This window comes from Drosophila miranda (genome assembly GCF_003369915.1).
Source record: "Drosophila miranda strain MSH22 chromosome Y unlocalized genomic scaffold, D.miranda_PacBio2.1 Contig_Y1_pilon, whole genome shotgun sequence".
Lineage (NCBI taxonomy): Eukaryota > Metazoa > Arthropoda > Insecta > Diptera > Drosophilidae > Drosophila > Drosophila miranda.
The window spans coordinates 37,376,659-37,395,467 of NW_022881603.1; the positions used below are offsets into that span (position 1 = coordinate 37,376,659).

Below are 18,809 nucleotides of genomic sequence, written 5' to 3' on the forward strand. Positions count from 1 at the left end.
ATTTCGTGGGGTGTCTACTGCATTTATTAATACATATTCCAGGCTCTGTCGCAGCTGTCTAAAGACGTATTCTCTTTCTCGACACTTGACACACACTTGATATAGTTGAATGCTTATTTTTGCTTACTTTTTTTTTTTTTTTTTTGAGGATTTAATTTACCAAGCTACCCGTGAGTAGCGTGGGATTATTTGGCCGCCCGCCTTTTGAAGGTGGAAATTGCCAAGTCAAAGAATATAAGATGTTGGAGTACTGTTTATAGCTTTACATCAATTTCGTCGATGAAGTCAATTAGTGTTTGGTACGCGCTGATGTTTTCTTTTTCAAAGAATTTGTAAATATCATTATATTTTCTTAGAGATGGGAAGTTTTGCCTTGTTGTGTTGTACTTTGTACAATTGAAAATTAAATGCGAGGCGTTATCGATACTATCGCATGTATCACATATGTTACTAGGAACTACATGCATTTTGGCGAGAGTGTGCCTATCGAATGCGTTACCACTAAGCAGTCTGTTGATTCTTTTAGCGTCAATGGCCTTAAGCTTTGTTTTATTTAGGAACCACGGTTTGGATGATGTTGAGGGGAAAAGCGAGCAGTAACCTCGGTGCTTGATACTGGCAAATTCGGCGTATTCTCTCTCCCATTCTGCTTTTAAGATTCTGTGTATTTCGCACATAGCGTCTTTAAGGTTGCATTTAACCACTGTGTATTTTCCTCGTCTGTGGGCTTCTTTGGCTGCTGCGTCAACTGAAGTGTTCTGAGGGATGTTACGTGTCCGGGAATGTAGTGAACCTCTACAGTTCTTAGATGTGGATTTTGTTGGATCTTTTCTCTGATTTTGTAGGCGATAGAGTTATCCTGAATGTTCTTCGCCAGAATGAGGGCCCCGTTTCTGCTGTCTGTCAGGAGCGCGACACGAGGAAAATTGTACAAAATAGCATGGTCTAATGCCTTCTCGATAGCAAGGAGCTCGGCGGACAACGAGGAAAGGGTTTTGTGCGTGTAATAGCTATCTAAAAAAACTGTCCTATCGTGCAGGAAAGCGGCGCTGGAATGCCCATCTGCGACTGACCCATCCGTGTAATAGATTTCAAAACCACCCTTTGTCAGCTGATCCTTCTTTTCCCCGTGGAGCAGCATGATACCTGCCTGGTCTATAGCGTGCTTGTTGGGTGCAGAACCCTTGAAAAATTCTAAGTCGGAGCTAATTTTAGTGCAAAATGAAGCTGTGTTCTCGAAAACCTCAACTCTATCTATTATGCTGCCAAACTCCCGATATGCCTTAGCGTAGCCCGTGTTTAAATCCATATTTGCTGACACTGTTTCACTTGCTGGGAGATTAAATGCAAACACCTTAACCAACTTTTTCGCCGCCAGGAATCTCATCCTGTAGTCCGGGGGAAGTTCTCCTGCCATGTGATATATGATAGGAACGGGAGTGCAGATTATCAGACCCAGCGACTTTCTGAGGTGATGGTTGCAGTGGGATTTGATTTTGGCCAAGGCAGATTTGGACAGGTTGCAGAATGATGAGCACGCGTACTCTAGCCTACTTCTGACAAATGCCTTGTAAAATATAAGCCCTCTTTTGGGGCTGATACCATAGTGACACCCACTGATTAATCTGAGAAATGCACAGTTTCTGTTCGATTCCGAGATGGCCAGATCAATGTGACCAGAGGCTGAGTTGTTTGCTGAGATAGACCTGCCTAGGTATTTGATCTGCTCTACTTGTCTGATCTCAACTCCTTGATGCGAGATATTTAGCGCAGCTCTACGATTGTTGAAGTAAATCACTTTAGACTTCACCGGATTGAATGACAGGTTTAGCCTATTGCATTTTTCTTCGAACACCTTTCGCAATGGATACGTCTTTATGAAAACAAACTATGAAAAAGTCATCAGCATACTGAAACAGTAAGCAGTTATGACTGTTAATATCATGTAGTTCGGCTGTGTAAAGGTTAAAAAGGGTTGGGCTGAGACAGCTACCCTGGCTTACACCTCTGTTCACCTCTACCTCGCTTTTGCCCTTTATGAGAATTCGTCTGTTAAGGAAGATGGAGATCCAAGCCGTGAGGCTTGTATTGAACCGCATATCCCTCATCCTGTGCTCGAGTGTGTCCACTCTTACGCAGTCGAACGCTCTTTGTAAATCTAGGCAAGCTGCGACAACCTGACAACCACTCGCCTTCAGCGCCAGAACTTTGTTGATAAGGTCGTTGATGCAAAGAGCCGTGGACCTGTTTCTCCTGAAGGCATAGGACCTGACCGGCAGCAGGTCACAGTTTGCTATGTGCTCGTCCAACTTCAACTTTATCAACCTCTCTATGGATTTAAACAGCGTGTTCATCAAACAAATCGGCCTATGGTTTTGGAAGGAAGTAGGGTCTGCATTCTTCTTGGGGATGGGTACCACTTTTATCCTGCGCCAGACTTCAGGGATGACGCCACTCAGCCATACTTTATTTATAATTTCAAAAATGTCTTGTTTTTTCCCACTTGGTAGCTTTTGAAGCATCCTGAACGAGATGCCATCAGGGCCTCTAGCCGAATTGGGGTTCCTGGTTTTTAGGAAGGCCAGGAATTCTTCCAGTTCCAGGGGTTCCGGGTCGTCTGGTCCTAACAAAGGGGCAGGAATTTTCTTAGGGGGCCTACTGTTTGACGTGGATGGGGTTACTTTAACCATATTGAGAAAGTTTTTGCCATCTTCGTTCGTCCATTTGTTCCCTACATTTTTGATTTGACCGTATTTTTTGATGTTCTTCACCCTGCTCCACATAGAGGGCGATGAGGAGACCTCTTCTATAAACTTGGAAAAGTTGCGCTTTCTAAGATTTTTTACGTGATTTTGTAGATTTTTGTCAGCTTCTAAGGTTGCTCTGGCATCAGCCAATTTTTTGGTGAGGTAGAATTTTTGCCTGCAAGCGTTTCTCACGCGAAAAAGTTTTTCCGTTTCCTCGTTCCACCATTTCTTAGCAACGTACTTGTTCTTGCTTGGGAATGTGACCGTGTTTTTTAAGGTCAGGGATTTCACTTTTTCATTGAGCTCCTCCAGATTTGAGAAATCACTTGCACCCAGAATCCGGGCTATTCTGTTGTGAAGGATCTTCTTGCCTTGGAGGGGGGCATTTAGGCCTTGCACTGATAATACAATTGCTGTTCGTAATTTTTGTTTTGAGGACTTGCCAGTTAATAGTTCCATTTCTGTAGTTCGAAAAAGAAAGGTCAAGAACGGAGAATTGAGATGGGCTCCTGGAGAAGGTTGGCGAACCGTCGTTTAGGCAGATAAATCCGGCCTCCCGGGTGGAATTCTCAATGCTGCGACCCTTGCGATCACAGATCGGACTTCCCCAGATAGAAGACCTAGCGTTGAAGTCCACGCCCACTATTGAGGGTATGTCAAGCGAAGCCGCGAATTCGAAAAACTTTTTTGTGCCCGATTTAAACTGTGAAACTGTTGTTGATGGCGGTGCATATATGCTAAAAAATATTGAAATTGCTCTTGAGGTTTAATGTTTTTATTCCTAAAATTTCCAAGTCGTTCTCTATTTTTTAAATGCTGAATTGAATGTTTTTCCTGACGTAGATGCCAACCCCGCCGTAGCCGTCCTCTCTGGGCCTGCAGAAAAAGTTATAGTCTAAAATGCTGCAGTCCGCGTTGTTCAACACCCAAATCTCTGAGAGGATGGCAATATCTATTGCGTTCTTGTCTAGGAACATTGAGAGGAGCTGTTTGTTGTTGTTGTGTGTCAGACTTTGAATATTTAGCTGAAGAATCTTCATTGTTGGATGTTATGAGAACCAACTGCCATCCCTTGGGCAATCTGACGCCTATCTAGTTCTTCGTTGGAAGCATTGACAAATTCTCTAATTTCCTTAATAAATTTATTCGCTAAAGAATCCCCTTTAATGATGTTGTTTGGATCAATCAGGAACGCTGTGAGTTTGGCTCCTAGTGCGTTTAGCTTGTCCTGGGCCAGAGAAGATGCCACGGATGAAGATCTCACAAATTTCTCGCTCATTTGGACGTAGTCTGAGTTTATTGAGTTCTTCCACTCTGCCATGTTGGCTTCTGCCTTGGCCGCCTCTGCGTTCCGGGCGGCAACCCTATTGGATTTGGTCACTTCCGCGAAAGAGGTGACAGAATGAATTTCCCTGGCGGACTCTAAGCTGTCCTGAGGGTTTCTTTCGTATTTTCCAGCTCCGTTGAGATTAAAATAGTGCTCTTATTACTTTGATTTCCATTTTATTATACAGTCAAGGAAAAAAGTCAACATACAGCACCGATTTTTCAATATTTCGGGTTTTCGCAATGAAAATTAAAAAAGTTGGTATGCCATTATTTAGGACACTTAAAGTTATTATTATTTCAGAAAAAAAACTTAAACAAAAATTATGTATACTAAAGTTACAACGAAAAAACATAAAATGTTCGGGAGTACCACAAGGCAGCCATCTAGGCCCCTTACTCTTCACACTCTTTATTAATGACTTACCTTCAGTATTAACATACTCTCGAGTACTTATGTATGCGGATGATGTTAAACTCTGTGTCCAGTACAAGGACATTTCATTTCATTCTCGCTTGCAATCCGATCTCAATAACTTTCAGTCATGGTGTTGTGCAAACTTGTTACACCTTAATGCCTCGAAATGCAAAGTTATGACATTTCATCGTTCTAGCCCTTTGTTGGCTCCCTACACCCTATTTGGTGGTTCTCTTGAGAGAATTACCCTGGTGGATGATCTGGGTGTTATGTTAGACCCCAAGTTAAAGTTTTCCGAACACATTTCTACCATGGTAAATAAGGCCATGGGCGTGCTTGGGTTTATAAAGAGGTGGTCAAAGGAATCTCTATACCTCGCTTGTTCGTCCGATCTTAGAATACGGCTCCTGTGTATGGTGCCCTCAGTACAAAGTACACCAGGACCGTATAGAATCAGTACAGAAAAACTTTTTACTCTTTGCTCTGCGGGGCCTTAACTGGGATGCGGGTGTAAGACTCCCATCTTACTCTAGTAGACTACTATTAGTAAACCTCCCATCCTTAGTTAACCGTAGAAAAATGCTTGGTGTGATATTTATGCACAACTTGATCAGGGGTGACATAGACAGCCCTGATCTGTTGAGCCGCATAAACTTCACGATTCCTATTAGACTGACTAGAAATTTTATACCGTTGTTCCTTCCACTTTGTAGATCGAATTATTCCTTGCATGAACCGTTTAGGGTCTTATGCTCGGATTATAATTCCCTCTACCATATTATATCCACCACTAATTCTCTTCCTCTTATTAAATTAATAATCCATACACACCTTTCTATTAATTAGTAACTGTAGTGGTATTTGTACTTTGATTGCATGCTTAGTTTCTTAGTAAGTTTAGTACTAATTTTCCTCGAATGTTAGTCTAATAGCTATCTTTCTTGCATGTTCGCGTTTGGTTCGGCTACGCACCGCGCGTCATGCGGCAGCGCCCCTCGGTCGGTTGGGCGTGAGGAGGGCTGCGTTTTGCCTGGGATCCGCGCGTAACAGCCTTCTGCTGGTGTCACACGGGCCACTTGACGGTGCAGTAACTGCATCGCCTCTTGAAAGATGCAGTCATTGCATGTCAACGTCCACACAAAAAAGTGTACATACAGCCTCTATGCTTTTGTATTATAGTCTCAAAGTCATCTTAATATTAATACTTTTAATATTTGGTTGGTCCACCATTGGCATCTATTACAGCCTGTAGTCGTCGGGGCATCGATGCCACCAAATTTTCGGTTGTTGTGGGCGGAACTTCGGCCCAAGCTCGAATGAGGGCGGTTTTGAGGCTTTCCCGACTGCTGATGTTATACTTCCGTACCAATCTTTCTAAAATGTCCCAAAGATGTTCGATTGGGTTAAGGTCTGGAGATTGGGGTGGTGAACGAAGCTGTCTTGGGGCATAATACAGCAACCAATCACGCACAACATGTGCGGTGTGCTTTGGATCGTTGTCCTGTTGGAAGATCCAACCGCTTCCCAGGCTCCCAGAAATCAGAAAAAATTGGGGACAATAAGTTTTTTTCGTACAAAATAAAAAGTGTCCGAATAATTGTTGTGCGTAAAAAAGTTGCCTTTTTGATACTTTTAATTTTGTTTGATATGCCAAAGAAGGTTTTTTATGTTTTTAGATTTGAAATTAGTAGTAGTAATATCCATGTTCATAATGAAATAAAAATTTGTTTTCAAACTTAAATACTTTTCAAGTTATTTATAAAGAAAGTTGATATAGACGAGTGTCCGAATAAATGTTGTGCTGACTGTATTTAGCTACCTTAACCGATGACATCGTAAATTCACGGAAAAGCAGGTAGGACAAAAGCAATTAAGCATTGGCTTTCCATGGGGCAGAATCGGGGTAAACCTTGGCGTTTCAAACCGATTGAATGTATGTGGTTTTAACAGGAATTTAATTTTACAAAGTAGGGCGTGTGTTCTTGCTGCTGGCAATGCTCTTGCCGTGACGTTGTTTGTTTTAGTTTTTTTAACCCCAATAAACACACGCACACACTTGTATTTATTCGGCGAATTTCGTGGGGTGTCTACTGCATTTATTAATACATATTCCAGGCTCTGTCGCAGCTGTCTAAAGACGTATTCTCTTTCTCGACACTTGACACACACTTGATATAGTTGAATGCTTATTTTTGCTTCCTTTTTTTTTTTTTTTTTTTGAGGATTTAATTTACCAAGCTACCCGTGAGTAGCGTGGGATTATTTGGCCGCCCGCCTTTTGAAGGTGGAAATTGCCAAGTCAAAGAATATAAGATGTTGGAGTACTGTTTATAGCTTTACATCAATTTCGTCGATGAAGTCAATTAGTGTTTGGTACGCGCTGATGTTTTCTTTTTCAAAGAATTTGTAAATATCATTATATTTTCTTAGAGATGGGAAGTTTTGCCTTGTTGTGTTGTACTTTGTACAATTGAAAATTAAATGCGAGGCGTTATCGATACTATCGCATGTATCACATATGTTACTAGGAACTACATGCATTTTGGCGAGAGTGTGCCTATCGAATGCGTTACCACTAAGCAGTCTGTTGATTCTTTTAGCGTCAATGGCCTTAAGCTTTGTTTTATTTAGGAACCACGGTTTGGATGATGTTGAGGGGAAAAGCGAGCAGTAACCTCGGTGCTTGATACTGGCAAACTCGGCGTATTCTCTCTCCCATTCTGCTTTTAAGATTCTGTGTATTTCGCACATAGCGTCTTTAAGGTTGCATTTAACCACTGTGTATTTTCCTCGTCTGTGGGCTTCTTTGGCTGCTGCGTCAACTGAAGTGTTCTGAGGGATGTTACGTGTCCGGGAATGTAGTGAACCTCTACAGTTCTTAGATGTGGATTTTGTTGGATCTTTTCTCTGATTTTGTAGGCGATAGAGTTATCCTGAATGTTCTTCGCCAGAATGAGGGCCCCGTTTCTGCTGTCTGTCAGGAGCGCGACACGAGGAAAATTGTACAAAATAGCATGGTCTAATGCCTTCTCGATAGCAAGGAGCTCGGCGGACAACGAGGAAAGGGGTTTGTGCGTGTAATAGCTATCTAAAAAAACTGTCCTATCGTGCAGGAAAGCGGCGCTGGAATGCCCATCTGCGACTGACCCATCCGTGTAATAGATTTCAAAACCACCCTTTGTCAGCTGATCCTTCTTTTCCCCGTGGAGCAGCATGATACCTGCCTGGTCTATAGCGTGCTTGTTGGGTGCAGAACCCTTGAAAAATTCTAAGTCGGAGCTAATTTTAGTGCAAAATGAAGCTGTGTTCTCGAAAACCTCAACTCTATCTATTATGCTGCCAAACTCCCGATATGCCTTAGCGTAGCCCGTGTTTAAATCCATATTTGCTGACACTGTTTCACTTGCTGGGAGATTAAATGCAAACACCTTAACCAACTTTTTCGCCGGCAGGAATCTCATCCTGTAGTCCGGGGGAAGTTCTCCTGCCATGTGATATATGATAGGAACGGGAGTGCAGATTATCAGACCCAGCGACTTTCTGAGGTGATGGTTGCAGTGGGATTTGATTTTGGCCAAGGCAGATTTGGACAGGTTGCAGAATGATGAGCACGCGTACTCTAGCCTACTTCTGACAAATGCCTTGTAAAATAAAAGCCCTCTTTTGGGGCTGATTCCATAGTGACACCCACTGAGTAATCTGAGAAATGCACAGTTTCTGTTCGATTCCGAGATGGCCAGATCAATGTGACCAGAGGCTGAGTTGTTTGCTGAGATAGTCCTGCCTAGGTATTTGATCTGCTCTACTTGTCTGATCTCAACTCCTTGATGCGAGATATTTAGCGCAGCTCTACGATTGTTGAAGTAAATCACTTTAGACTTCACCGGATTGAATGACAGGTTTAGCCTATTGCATTTTTCTTCGAACTTATCTATACTGTCTTCCAGCACACCTTTCGCAATGGATACGTCTTTATGAAAACAAACTATGAAAAAGTCATCAGCATACTGAAACAGTAAGCAGTTATGACTGTTAATATCATGTAGTTCGGCTGTGTAAAGGTTAAAAAGGGTTGGGCTGAGACAGCTACCCTGGCTAACACCTCTGTTCACCTCTACCTCGCTTTTGCCCTTTATGAGAATTCGTCTGTTAAGGAAGATGGAGATCCAAGCCGTGAGGCTTGTATTGAACCGCATATCCCTCATCCTGTGCTCGAGTGTGTCCACTCTTACGCAGTCGAACGCTCTTTGTAAATCTAGGCAAGCTGCGACAACCTGACAACCACTCGCCTTCAGCGCCAGAACTTTGTTGATAAGGTCGTTGATGCAAAGAGCCGTGGACCTGTTTCTCCTGAAGGCATAGGACCTGACCGGCAGCAGGTCACAGTTTGCTATGTGCTCGTCCAACTTCACTTTATCAACCCCTCTATGGATTTAAACAGCGTGTTCATCAAACAAATCGGCCTATGGTTTTGGAAGGAAGTAGGGTCTGCATTCTTCTTGGGGATGGGTACCACTTTTATCCTGCGCCAGACTTCAGGGATGACGCCACTCAGCCATACTTTATTTATAATTTCAAAAATGTCTTGTTTTTTCCCACTTGGTAGCTTTTGAAGCATCCTGAACGAGATGCCATCAGGGCCTCTAGCCGAATTGGGGTTCCTGGTTTTTAGGAAGGCCAGGAATTCTTCCAGTTCCAGGGGTTCCGGGTCGTCTGGTCCTAACAAAGGGGCAGGAATTTTCTTAGGGGGCCTACTGTTTGACGTGGATGGGGTTACTTTAACCATATTGAGAAAGTTTTTGCCATCTTCGTTCGTCCATTTGTTCCCTACATTTTTGATTTGACCGTATTTTTTGATGTTCTTCACCCTGCTCCACATAGAGGGCGATGAGGAGACCTCTTCTATAAACTTGGAAAAGTTGCGCTTTCTAAGATTTTTTACGTGATTTTGTAGATTTTTGTCAGCTTCTAAGGTTGCTCTGGCATCAGCCAATTTTTTGGTGAGGTAGAATTTTTGCCTGCAATTTTTTCTCACGCGAAAAAGTTTTTCCGTTTCCTCGTTCCACCATTTCTTAGCAACGTACTTGTTCTTGCTTGGGAATGTGACCGTGTTTTTTAAGGTCAGGGATTTCACTTTTTCATTGAGCTCCTCCAGATTTGAGAAATCACTTGCACCCAGAATCCGGGCTATTCTGTTGTGAAGGATCTTCTTGCCTTGGAGGGGGCATTTAGGCCTTGCACTGATAATACAATTGCTGTTCGTAATTTTTGTTTTGAGGACTTGCCAGTTAATAGTTCCATTTCTGTAGTTCGAAAAAGAAAGGTCAAGAACGGAGAATTGAGATGGGCTCCTGGAGAAGGTTGGCGAACCGTCGTTTAGGCAGATAAATCCGGCCTCCCGGGTGGAATTCTCAATGCTGCGACCCTTGCGATCTCAGATCGGACTTCCCCAGATAGAAGACCTAGCGTTGAAGTCCACGCCCACTATTGAGGGTATGTCAAGCGAAGCCGCGAATTCGAAAAACTTTTTTGTGCCCGATTTAAACTGTGAAACTGTTGTTGATGGCGGTGCATATATGCTAAAAAATATTGAAATTGCTCTTGAGGTTTAATGTTTTTATTCCTAAAATTTCCAAGTCGTTCTCTATTTTTTAAATGCTGAATTGAATGTTTTTCCTGACGTAGATGCCAACCCCGCCGTAGCCGTCCTCTCTGGGCCTGCAGAAAAAGTTATAGTCTAAAATGCTGCAGTCCGCGTTGTTCAACACCCAAATCTCTGAGAGGATGGCAATATCTATTGCGTTCTTGTCTAGGAACATTGAGAGGAGCTGTTTGTTGTTGTTGTGTGTCAGACTTTGAATATTTAGCTGAAGAATCTTCATTGTTGGATGTTTTGAGAACCAACTGCCATCCCTTGGGCAATCTGACGCCTATCTAGTTCTGCGTTGGAAGCATTGACAAATTCTCTAATTTCCTTAATAAATTTATTCGCTAAAGAATCCCCTTTAATGATGTTGTTTGGATCAATCAGGAACGCTGTGAGTTTGGCTCCTAGTGCGTTTAGCTTGTCCTGGGCCAGAGAAGATGCCACGGATGAAGATCTCACAAATTTCTCGCTCATTTGGACGTAGTCTGAGTTTATTGAGTTCTTCCACTCTGCCATGTTGGCTGCTGCCTTGGCCGCCTCTGCGTTCCGGGCGGCAACCCTATTGGATTTGGTCACTTCCGCGAAAGAGGTGACAGAATGAATTTCCCTGGCGGACTCTAAGCTGTCCTGAGGGTTTCTTTCGTATTTTCCAGCTCCGTTGAGATTAAAATAGTGCTCTTATTACTTTGATTTCCATTTTATTATACAGTCAAGGAAAAAAGTCAACATACAGCACCGATTTTTCAATATTTCGGGTTTTCGCAATGAAAATTAAAAAAGTTGGTATGCCATTATTTAGGACACTTAAAGTTATTATTATTTCAGAAAAAAAACTTAAACAAAAATTATGTATACTAAAATTACAACGAAAAAACATAAAATGTTCGGGAGTACCACAAGGCAGCCATCTAGGCCCCTTACTCTTCACACTCTTTATTAATGACTTACCTTCAGTATTAACATACTCTCGAGTACTTATGTATGCGGATGATGTTAAACTCTGTGTCCAGTACAAGGACATTTCATTTCATTCTCGCTTGCAATCCGATCTCAATAACTTTCAGTCATGGTGTTGTGCAAACTTGTTACACCTTAATGCCTCGAAATGCAAAGTTATGACATTTCATCGTTCTAGCCCTTTGTTGGCTCCCTACACCCTATTTGGTGGTTCTCTTGAGAGAATTACCCTGGTGGATGATCTGGGTGTTATGTTAGACCCCAAGTTAAAGTTTTCCGAACACATTTCTACCATGGTAAATAAGGCCATGGGCGTGCTTGGGTTTATAAAGAGGTGGTCAAAGGAATCTCTATACCTCGCTTGTTCGTCCGATCTTAGAATACGGCTCCTGTGTATGGTGCCCTCAGTACAAAGTACACCAGGACCGTATAGAATCAGTACAGAAAAACTTTTTACTCTTTGCTCTGCGGGGCCTTAACTGGGATGCGGGTGTAAGACTCCCATCTTACTCTAGTAGACTACTATTAGTAAACCTCCCATCCTTAGTTAACCGTAGAAAAATGCTTGGTGTGATATTTATGCACAACTTGATCAGGGGTGACATAGACAGCCCTGATCTGTTGAGCCGCATAAACTTCACGATTCCTATTAGACTGACTAGAAATTTTATACCGTTGTTCCTTCCACTTTGTAGATCGAATTATTCCTTGCATGAACCGTTTAGGGTCTTATGCTCGGATTATAATTCCCTCTACCATATTATATCCACCACTAATTCTCTTCCTCTTATTAAATTAATAATCCATACACACCTTTCTATTAATTAGTAACTGTAGTGGTATTTGTACTTTGATTGCATGCTTAGTTTCTTAGTAAGTTTAGTACTAATTTTCCTCGAATGTTAGTCTAATAGCTATCTTTCTTGCATGTTCGCGTTTGGTTCGGCTACGCACCGCGCGTCATGCGGCAGCGCCCCTCGGTCGGTTGGGCGGGAGGAGGGCTGCGTTTTGCCTGGGATCCGCGCGTAACAGCCTTCTGCTGGTGTCACACGGGCCACTTGACGGTGCAGTAACTGCATCGCCTCTTGAAAGATGCAGTCATTGCATGTCAACGTCCACACAAAAAAGTGTACATACAGCCTCTATGCTTTTGTATTATAGTCTCAAAGTCATCTTAATATTAATACTTTTAATATTTGGTTGGTCCACCATTGGCATCTATTACAGCCTGTAGTCGTCGGGGCATCGATGCCACCAAATTTTCGGTTGTTGTGGGCGGAACTTCGGCCAAAGCTCGAATGAGGGCGGTTTTGAGGCTTTCCCGACTGCTGATGTTATACTTCCGTACCAATCTTTCTAAAATGTCCCAAAGATGTTCGATTGGGTTAAGGTCTGGAGCTGTCTTGGGGCATAATACAGCAACCAATCACGCACAACATGTGCGGTGTGCTTTGGATCGTTGTCCTGTTGGAAGATCCAACCGCTTCCCAGGCTCCCAGAAATCAGAAAAAATTGGGGACAATAAGTTTTTTTCGTACAAAATAAAAAGTGTCCGAATAATTGTTGTGCGTAAAAAAGTTGCCTTTTTGATACTTTTAATTTTGTTTGATATGCCAAAGAAGGTTTTTTATGTTTTTAGATTTGAAATTAGTAGTAGTAATATCCATGTTCATAATGAAATAAAATTTTTTTTTCAAACTTAAATACTTTTCAAGTTATTTATAAAGAAAGTTGATATAGACGAGTGTCCGAATAAATGTTGTGCTGACTGTATTTAGCTACCTTAACCGATGACATCGTAAATTCACGGAAAAGCAGGTAGGACAAAAGCAATTAAGCATTGGCTTTCCATGGGGCAGAATCGGGGTAAACCTTGGCGTTTCAAACCGATTGAATGTATGTGGTTTTAACAGGAATTTAATTTTACAAAGTAGGGCGTGTGTTCTTGCTGCTGGCAATGCTCTTGCCGTGACGTTGTTTGTTTTAGTTTTTTTAACCCCAATAAACACACGCACACACTTGTATTTATTCGGCGAATTTCGTGGGGTGTCTACTGCATTTATTAATACATATTCCAGGCTCTGTCGCAGCTGTCTAAAGACGTATTCTCTTTCTCGACACTTGACACACACTTGATATAGTTGAATGCTTATTTTTGCTTACTTTTTTTTTTTTTTTTTTTTGAGGATTTAATTTACCAAGCTACCCGTGAGTAGCGTGGGATTATTTGGCCGCCCGCCTTTTGAAGGTGGAAATTGCCAAGTCAAAGAATATAAGATGTTGGAGTACTGTTTATAGCTTTACATCAATTTCGTCGATGAAGTCAATTAGTGTTTGGTACGCGCTGATGTTTTCTTTTTCAAAGAATTTGTAAATATCATTATATTTTCTTAGAGATGGGAAGTTTTGCCTTGTTGTGTTGTACTTTGTACAATTGAAAATTAAATGCGAGGCGTTATCGATACTATCGCATGTATCACATATGTTACTAGGAACTACATGCATTTTGGCGAGAGTGTGCCTATCGAATGCGTTACCACTAAGCAGTCTGTTGATTCTTTTAGCGTCAATGGCCTTAAGCTTTGTTTTATTTAGGAACCACGGTTTGGATGATGTTGAGGGGAAAAGCGAGCAGTAACCTCGGTGCTTGATACTGGCAAACTCGGCGTATTCTCTCTCCCATTCTGCTTTTAAGATTCTGTGTATTTCGCACATAGCGTCTTTAAGGTTGCATTTAACCACTGTGTATTTTCCTCGTCTGTGGGCTTCTTTGGCTGCTGCGTCAACTGAAGTGTTCTGAGGGATGTTACGTGTCCGGGAATGTAGTGAACCTCTACATTTCTTAGATGTGGATTTTGTTGGATCTTTTCTCTGATTTTGTAGGCGATAGAGTTATCCTGAATGTTCTTCGCCAGAATGAGGGCCCCGTTTCTGCTGTCTGTCAGGAGCGCGACACGAGGAAAATTGTACAAAATAGCATGGTCTAATGCCTTCTCGATAGCAAGGAGCTCGGCGGACAACGAGGAAAGGGTTTTGTGCGTGTAATAGCTATCTAAAAAAACTGTCCTATCGTGCAGGAAAGCGGCGCTGGAATGCCCATCTGCGACTGACCCATCCGTGTAATAGATTTCAAAACCACCCTTTGTCAGCTGATCCTTCTTTTCCCCGTGGAGCAGCCACTATAGCGTGCTTGTTGGGTGCAGAACCCTTGAAAAATTCTAAGTCGGAGCTAATTTTAGTGCAAAATGAAGCTGTGTTCTCGAAAACCTCAACTCTATCTATTATGCTGCCAAACTCCCGATATGCCTTAGCGTAGCCCGTGTTTAAATCCATATTTGCTGACACTGTTTCACTTGCTGGGAGATTAAATGCAAACACCTTAACCAACTTTTTCGCCGCCAGGAATCTCATCCTGTAGTCCGGGGGAAGTTCTCCTGCCATGTGATATATGATAGGAACGGGAGTGCAGATTATCAGACCCAGCGACTTTCTGAGGTGATGGTTGCAGTGGGATTTGATTTTGGCCAAGGCAGATTTGGACAGGTTGCAGAATGATGAGCACGCGTACTCTAGCCTACTTCTGACAAATGCCTTGTAAAATATAAGCCCTCTTTTGGGGCTGATACCATAGTGACACCCACTGAGTAATCTGAGAAATGCACAGTTTCTGTTCGATTCCGAGATGGCCAGATCAATGTGACCAGAGGCTGAGTTGTTTGCTGAGATAGTCCTGCCTAGGTATTTGATCTGCTCTACTTGTCTGATCTCAACTCCTTGATGCGAGATATTTAGCGCAGCTCTACGATTGTTGAAGTAAATCACTTTAGACTTCACCGGATTGAATGACAGGTTTAGCCTATTGCATTTTTCTTCGAACACCTTTCGCAATGGATACGTCTTTATGAAAACAAACTATGAAAAAGTCATCAGCATACTGAAACAGTAAGAAGTTATGACTGTTAATATCATGTAGTTCGGCTGTGTAAAGGTTAAAAAGGGTTGGGCTGAGACAGCTACCCTGGCTAACACCTCTGTTCACCTCTACCTCGCTTTTGCCCTTTATGAGAATTCGTCTGTTAAGGAAGATGGAGATCCAAGCCGTGAGGCTTGTATTGAACCGCATATCCCTCATCCTGTGCTCGAGTGTGTCCACTCTTACGCAGTCGAACGCTCTTTGTAAATCTAGGCAAGCTGCGACAACCTGACAACCACTCGCCTTCAGCGCCAGAACTTTGTTGATAAGGTCGTTGATGCAAAGAGCCGTGGACCTGTTTCTCCTGAAGGCATAGGACCTGACCGGCAGCAGGTCACAGTTTGCTATGTGCTCGTCCAACTTCAACTTTATCAACCCCTCTATGGATTTAAACAGCGTGTTCATCAAACAAATCGGCCTATGGTTTTGGAAGGAAGTAGGGTCTGCATTCTTCTTGGGGATGGGTACCACTTTTATCCTGCGCCAGACTTCAGGGATGACGCCACTCAGCCATACTTTATTTATAATTTCAAAAATGTCTTGTTTTTTCCCACTTGGTAGCTTTTGAAGCATCCTGAACGAGATGCCATCAGGGCCTCTAGCCGAATTGGGGTTCCTGGTTTTTAGGAAGGCCAGGAATTCTTCCAGTTCCAGGGGTTCCGGGTCGTCTGGTCCTAACAAAGGGGCAGGAATTTTCTTAGGGGGCCTACTGTTTGACGTGGATGGGGTTACTTTAACCATATTGAGAAAGTTTTTGCCATCTTCGTTCGTCCATTTGTTCCCTACATTTTTGATTTGACCGTATTTTTTGATGTTCTTCACCCTGCTCCACATAGAGGGCGATGAGGAGACCTCTTCTATAAACTTGGAAAAGTTGCGCTTTCTAAGATTTTTTACGTGATTTTGTAGATTTTTGTCAGCTTCTAAGGTTGCTCTGGCATCAGCCAATTTTTTGGTGAGGTAGAATTTTTGCCTGCAAGCGTTTCTCACGCGAAAAAGTTTTTCCGTTTCCTCGTTCCACCATTTCTTAGCAACGTACTTGTTCTTGCTTGGGAATGTGACCGTGTTTTTTAAGGTCAGGGATTTCACTTTTTCATTGAGCTCCTCCAGATTTGAGAAATCACTTGCACCCAGAATCCGGGCTATTCTGTTGTGAAGGATCTTCTTGCCTTGGAGGGGGGCATTTAGGCCTTGCACTGATAATACAATTGCTGTTCGTAATTTTTGTTTTGAGGACTTGCCAGTTAATAGTTCCATTTCTGTAGTTCGAAAAAGAAAGGTCAAGAACGGAGAATTGAGATGGGCTCCTGGAGAAGGTTGGCGAGCCGTCGTTTAGGCAGATAAATCCGGCCTCCCGGGTGGAATTCTCAATGCTGCGACCCTTGCGATCACAGATCGGACTTCCCCAGATAGAAGACCTAGCGTTGAAGTCCCCGCCCACTATTGAGGGTATGTCAAGCGAAGCCGCGAATTCGAAAAACTTTTTTGTGCCCGATTTAAACTGTGAAACTGTTGTTGATGGCGGTGCATATATGCTAAAAAATATTGAAATTGCTCTTGAGGTTTAATGTTTTTATTCCTAAAATTTCCAAGTCGTTCTCTATTTTTTAAATGCTGAATTGAATGTTTTTCCTGACGTAGATGCCAACCCCGCCGTAGCCGTCCTCTCTGGGCCTGCAGAAAAAGTTATAGTCTAAAATGCTGCAGTCCGCGTTGTTCAACACCCAAATCTCTGAGAGGATGGCAATATCTATTGCGTTCTTGTCTAGGAACATTGAGAGGAGCTGTTTGTTGTTGTTGTGTGTCAGACTTTGAATATTTAGCTGAAGAATCTTCATTGTTGGATGTTTTGAGAACCAACTGCCATCCCTTGGGCAATCTGACGCCTATCTAGTTCTGCGTTGGAAGCATTGACAAATTCTCTAATTTCCTTAATAAATTTATTCGCTAGAGAATCCCCTTTAATGATGTTGTTTGGATCAATCAGGAACGCTGTGAGTTTGGCTCCTAGTGCGTTTAGCTTATCCTGGGCCAGAGAAGATGCCACGGATGAAGATCTCACAAATTTCTCGCTCATTTGGACGTAGTCTGAGTTTATTGAGTTCTTCCACTCTGCCATGTTGGCTGCTGCCTTGGCCGCCTCTGCGTTCCGGGCGGCAACCCTAGTGGATTTGGTCACTTCCGAGAAAGAGGTGACAGAATGAATTTCCCTGGCGGACTCTAAGCTGTTATTTAAGAATTCAGGGGAGCGGTTAGATTGCCAACTGGGTCTAGGAAATTCCCCTTGATCCCTTAGGTTGGGGGAAGTTCTATCAAAAAGGATCGGATATCTAGCCTTGACCTCAGCTCTAGTTAGGTTTTCCAGTGTCATACACTTTTGAATGGCGTACGCTTTTTTCCCGGCCTCACACTGCGGGTGGGTGGCAGCATGTTCCCCCTTGCAGTTAGCACAGACCAGCCCTGAGCAGATAATATCTTTGCTGTGATCTTGTCCGCATTTGAAACATTTCGCTCCACTCTTGCAATGTTGCGCCAGATGGCCAAACCTAAAACACCTGAAACATTGAATAAGCTGAACAAAAGGTTTCACTTCTACTTTAGAATATAGAAAATTGATTTTGGTTGGTAACTGCTCTCCTCTGAACCAGAGTTTCACCCTGCCAGTAGGTACACGTTCCCCCGATGCTCTATCCCTTCGCGTAATCCGAACTATCTCCTCAATTGGGATATCCGAGGTTACAAGCTCCGCTAGCTGTTCCTCCGAGTAGTGCCCGGGGATCCCAAAAATTAACCCTGCTTTTTGGACGAAGTGCCTAAAGATTCGGGTTGAGTACCCTTGAGCAGCGAAAACACTGTTTTCCACTAGCCCGTTTGCACACTCCGCCGACCCGCACACAATCTTGCACCTGCCATAACCCGCTGTATGAACCTCCTCGATATCGCTAATGCCCTGTTTCAGCAGCAGATCGGATAGATCAAACTGGTTTATAGCAATTCTGGCATTATTCGCACTCATTTTGTCGATACAAACAATGTATGGGCCTTTATGCCCCTCATAATACTTGTTAACGATGATTTTGCGGTTAGTTCCGTTTTTCGTACTCACGGAAGCCACACAAACCGCGTCAGTCTTCTCTCTCTCTTTCGTCGTAGAAATGTTTGATGTCATGCTTGTTGTCGTGTTCGTGGACATGTTTGTCGACATGTTCGTCGACAAGTTTGGTTTCTTGCACAGCAGTTTAGAAGCCAAAAGCTGCGGAGCCGTTTTTGCCGCCATCTTTACTCCTACCCGCATGGCGGATTTAGCTTCTCCTTACCTTTTTTTCAGCGTTTCCATGCGAATTTTAACTCCCGTCGCCTTCTCCGTGGCCATCCTTGTCTTTCCTATGCTTGCCATGCTTCTCAGGGTCCAGACGGAGTTCCAAGAGCCGTTTTAAGAGTTATTCCGGAACGCCATGCAGTAAATTCCAGGTTTTTCGACTTAATTGATGAAGCTTTGGGAATTTCTTCGCGCCGGAAGCTTCGGAAAATGTCTTTTTGATTAAAACTATCAGCGAACGTCTTGAAATATGTTAATTTTTTCCTTCCGCAAACAATTTTAGGTACGCGCCATACCAGTGTTTTTGCTTACTTTTATTATTCACTTTTATTTTCATACGTGCAATGGTAAACAGACACTCAGAAATATACCGAAACTACGTCACAATTTCAAAATATGCCGAAAATATACTGACGTATTAT

General features: G+C 42.8%; 1 protein-coding gene across 1 annotated transcript; it reads right to left on the reverse strand.

Annotated features, from left to right (window-relative positions):
* Nucleotides 1-9,945: 9,945 nt before the first annotated feature.
* On the reverse strand, nucleotides 9,946-17,976 carry LOC117191156. The gene is made up of 2 exons (XM_033396123.1): nucleotides 17,275-17,976; nucleotides 9,946-10,741 (listed from the first exon to the last, which is right to left on the reverse strand). The coding sequence occupies exons 1-2, from the start codon at nucleotides 17,437-17,439 to the stop codon at nucleotides 10,370-10,372; spliced, it is 537 nt and encodes a 178-aa protein (XP_033252014.1). The 5' UTR covers nucleotides 17,440-17,976; the 3' UTR covers nucleotides 9,946-10,369.
* Nucleotides 17,977-18,809: the final 833 nt, after the last annotated feature.

What these genes read in the sequence shown, in the direction of transcription:
- LOC117191156 (XM_033396123.1), bottom strand. Translation starts at nt 17,439, where the DNA reads ATGACACTGGAAAACCTAACTAGAGCTGAGGTCAAGGCTAGATATCCG. An exon ending in GCTTAGAGTCCGCCAGGGAA is followed by an intron (nt 10,742 to 17,274) that starts ATTCATTCTGTC and finishes TCCGCCAGGGAA; the next exon opens with ATTCATTCTGTCACCTCTTT.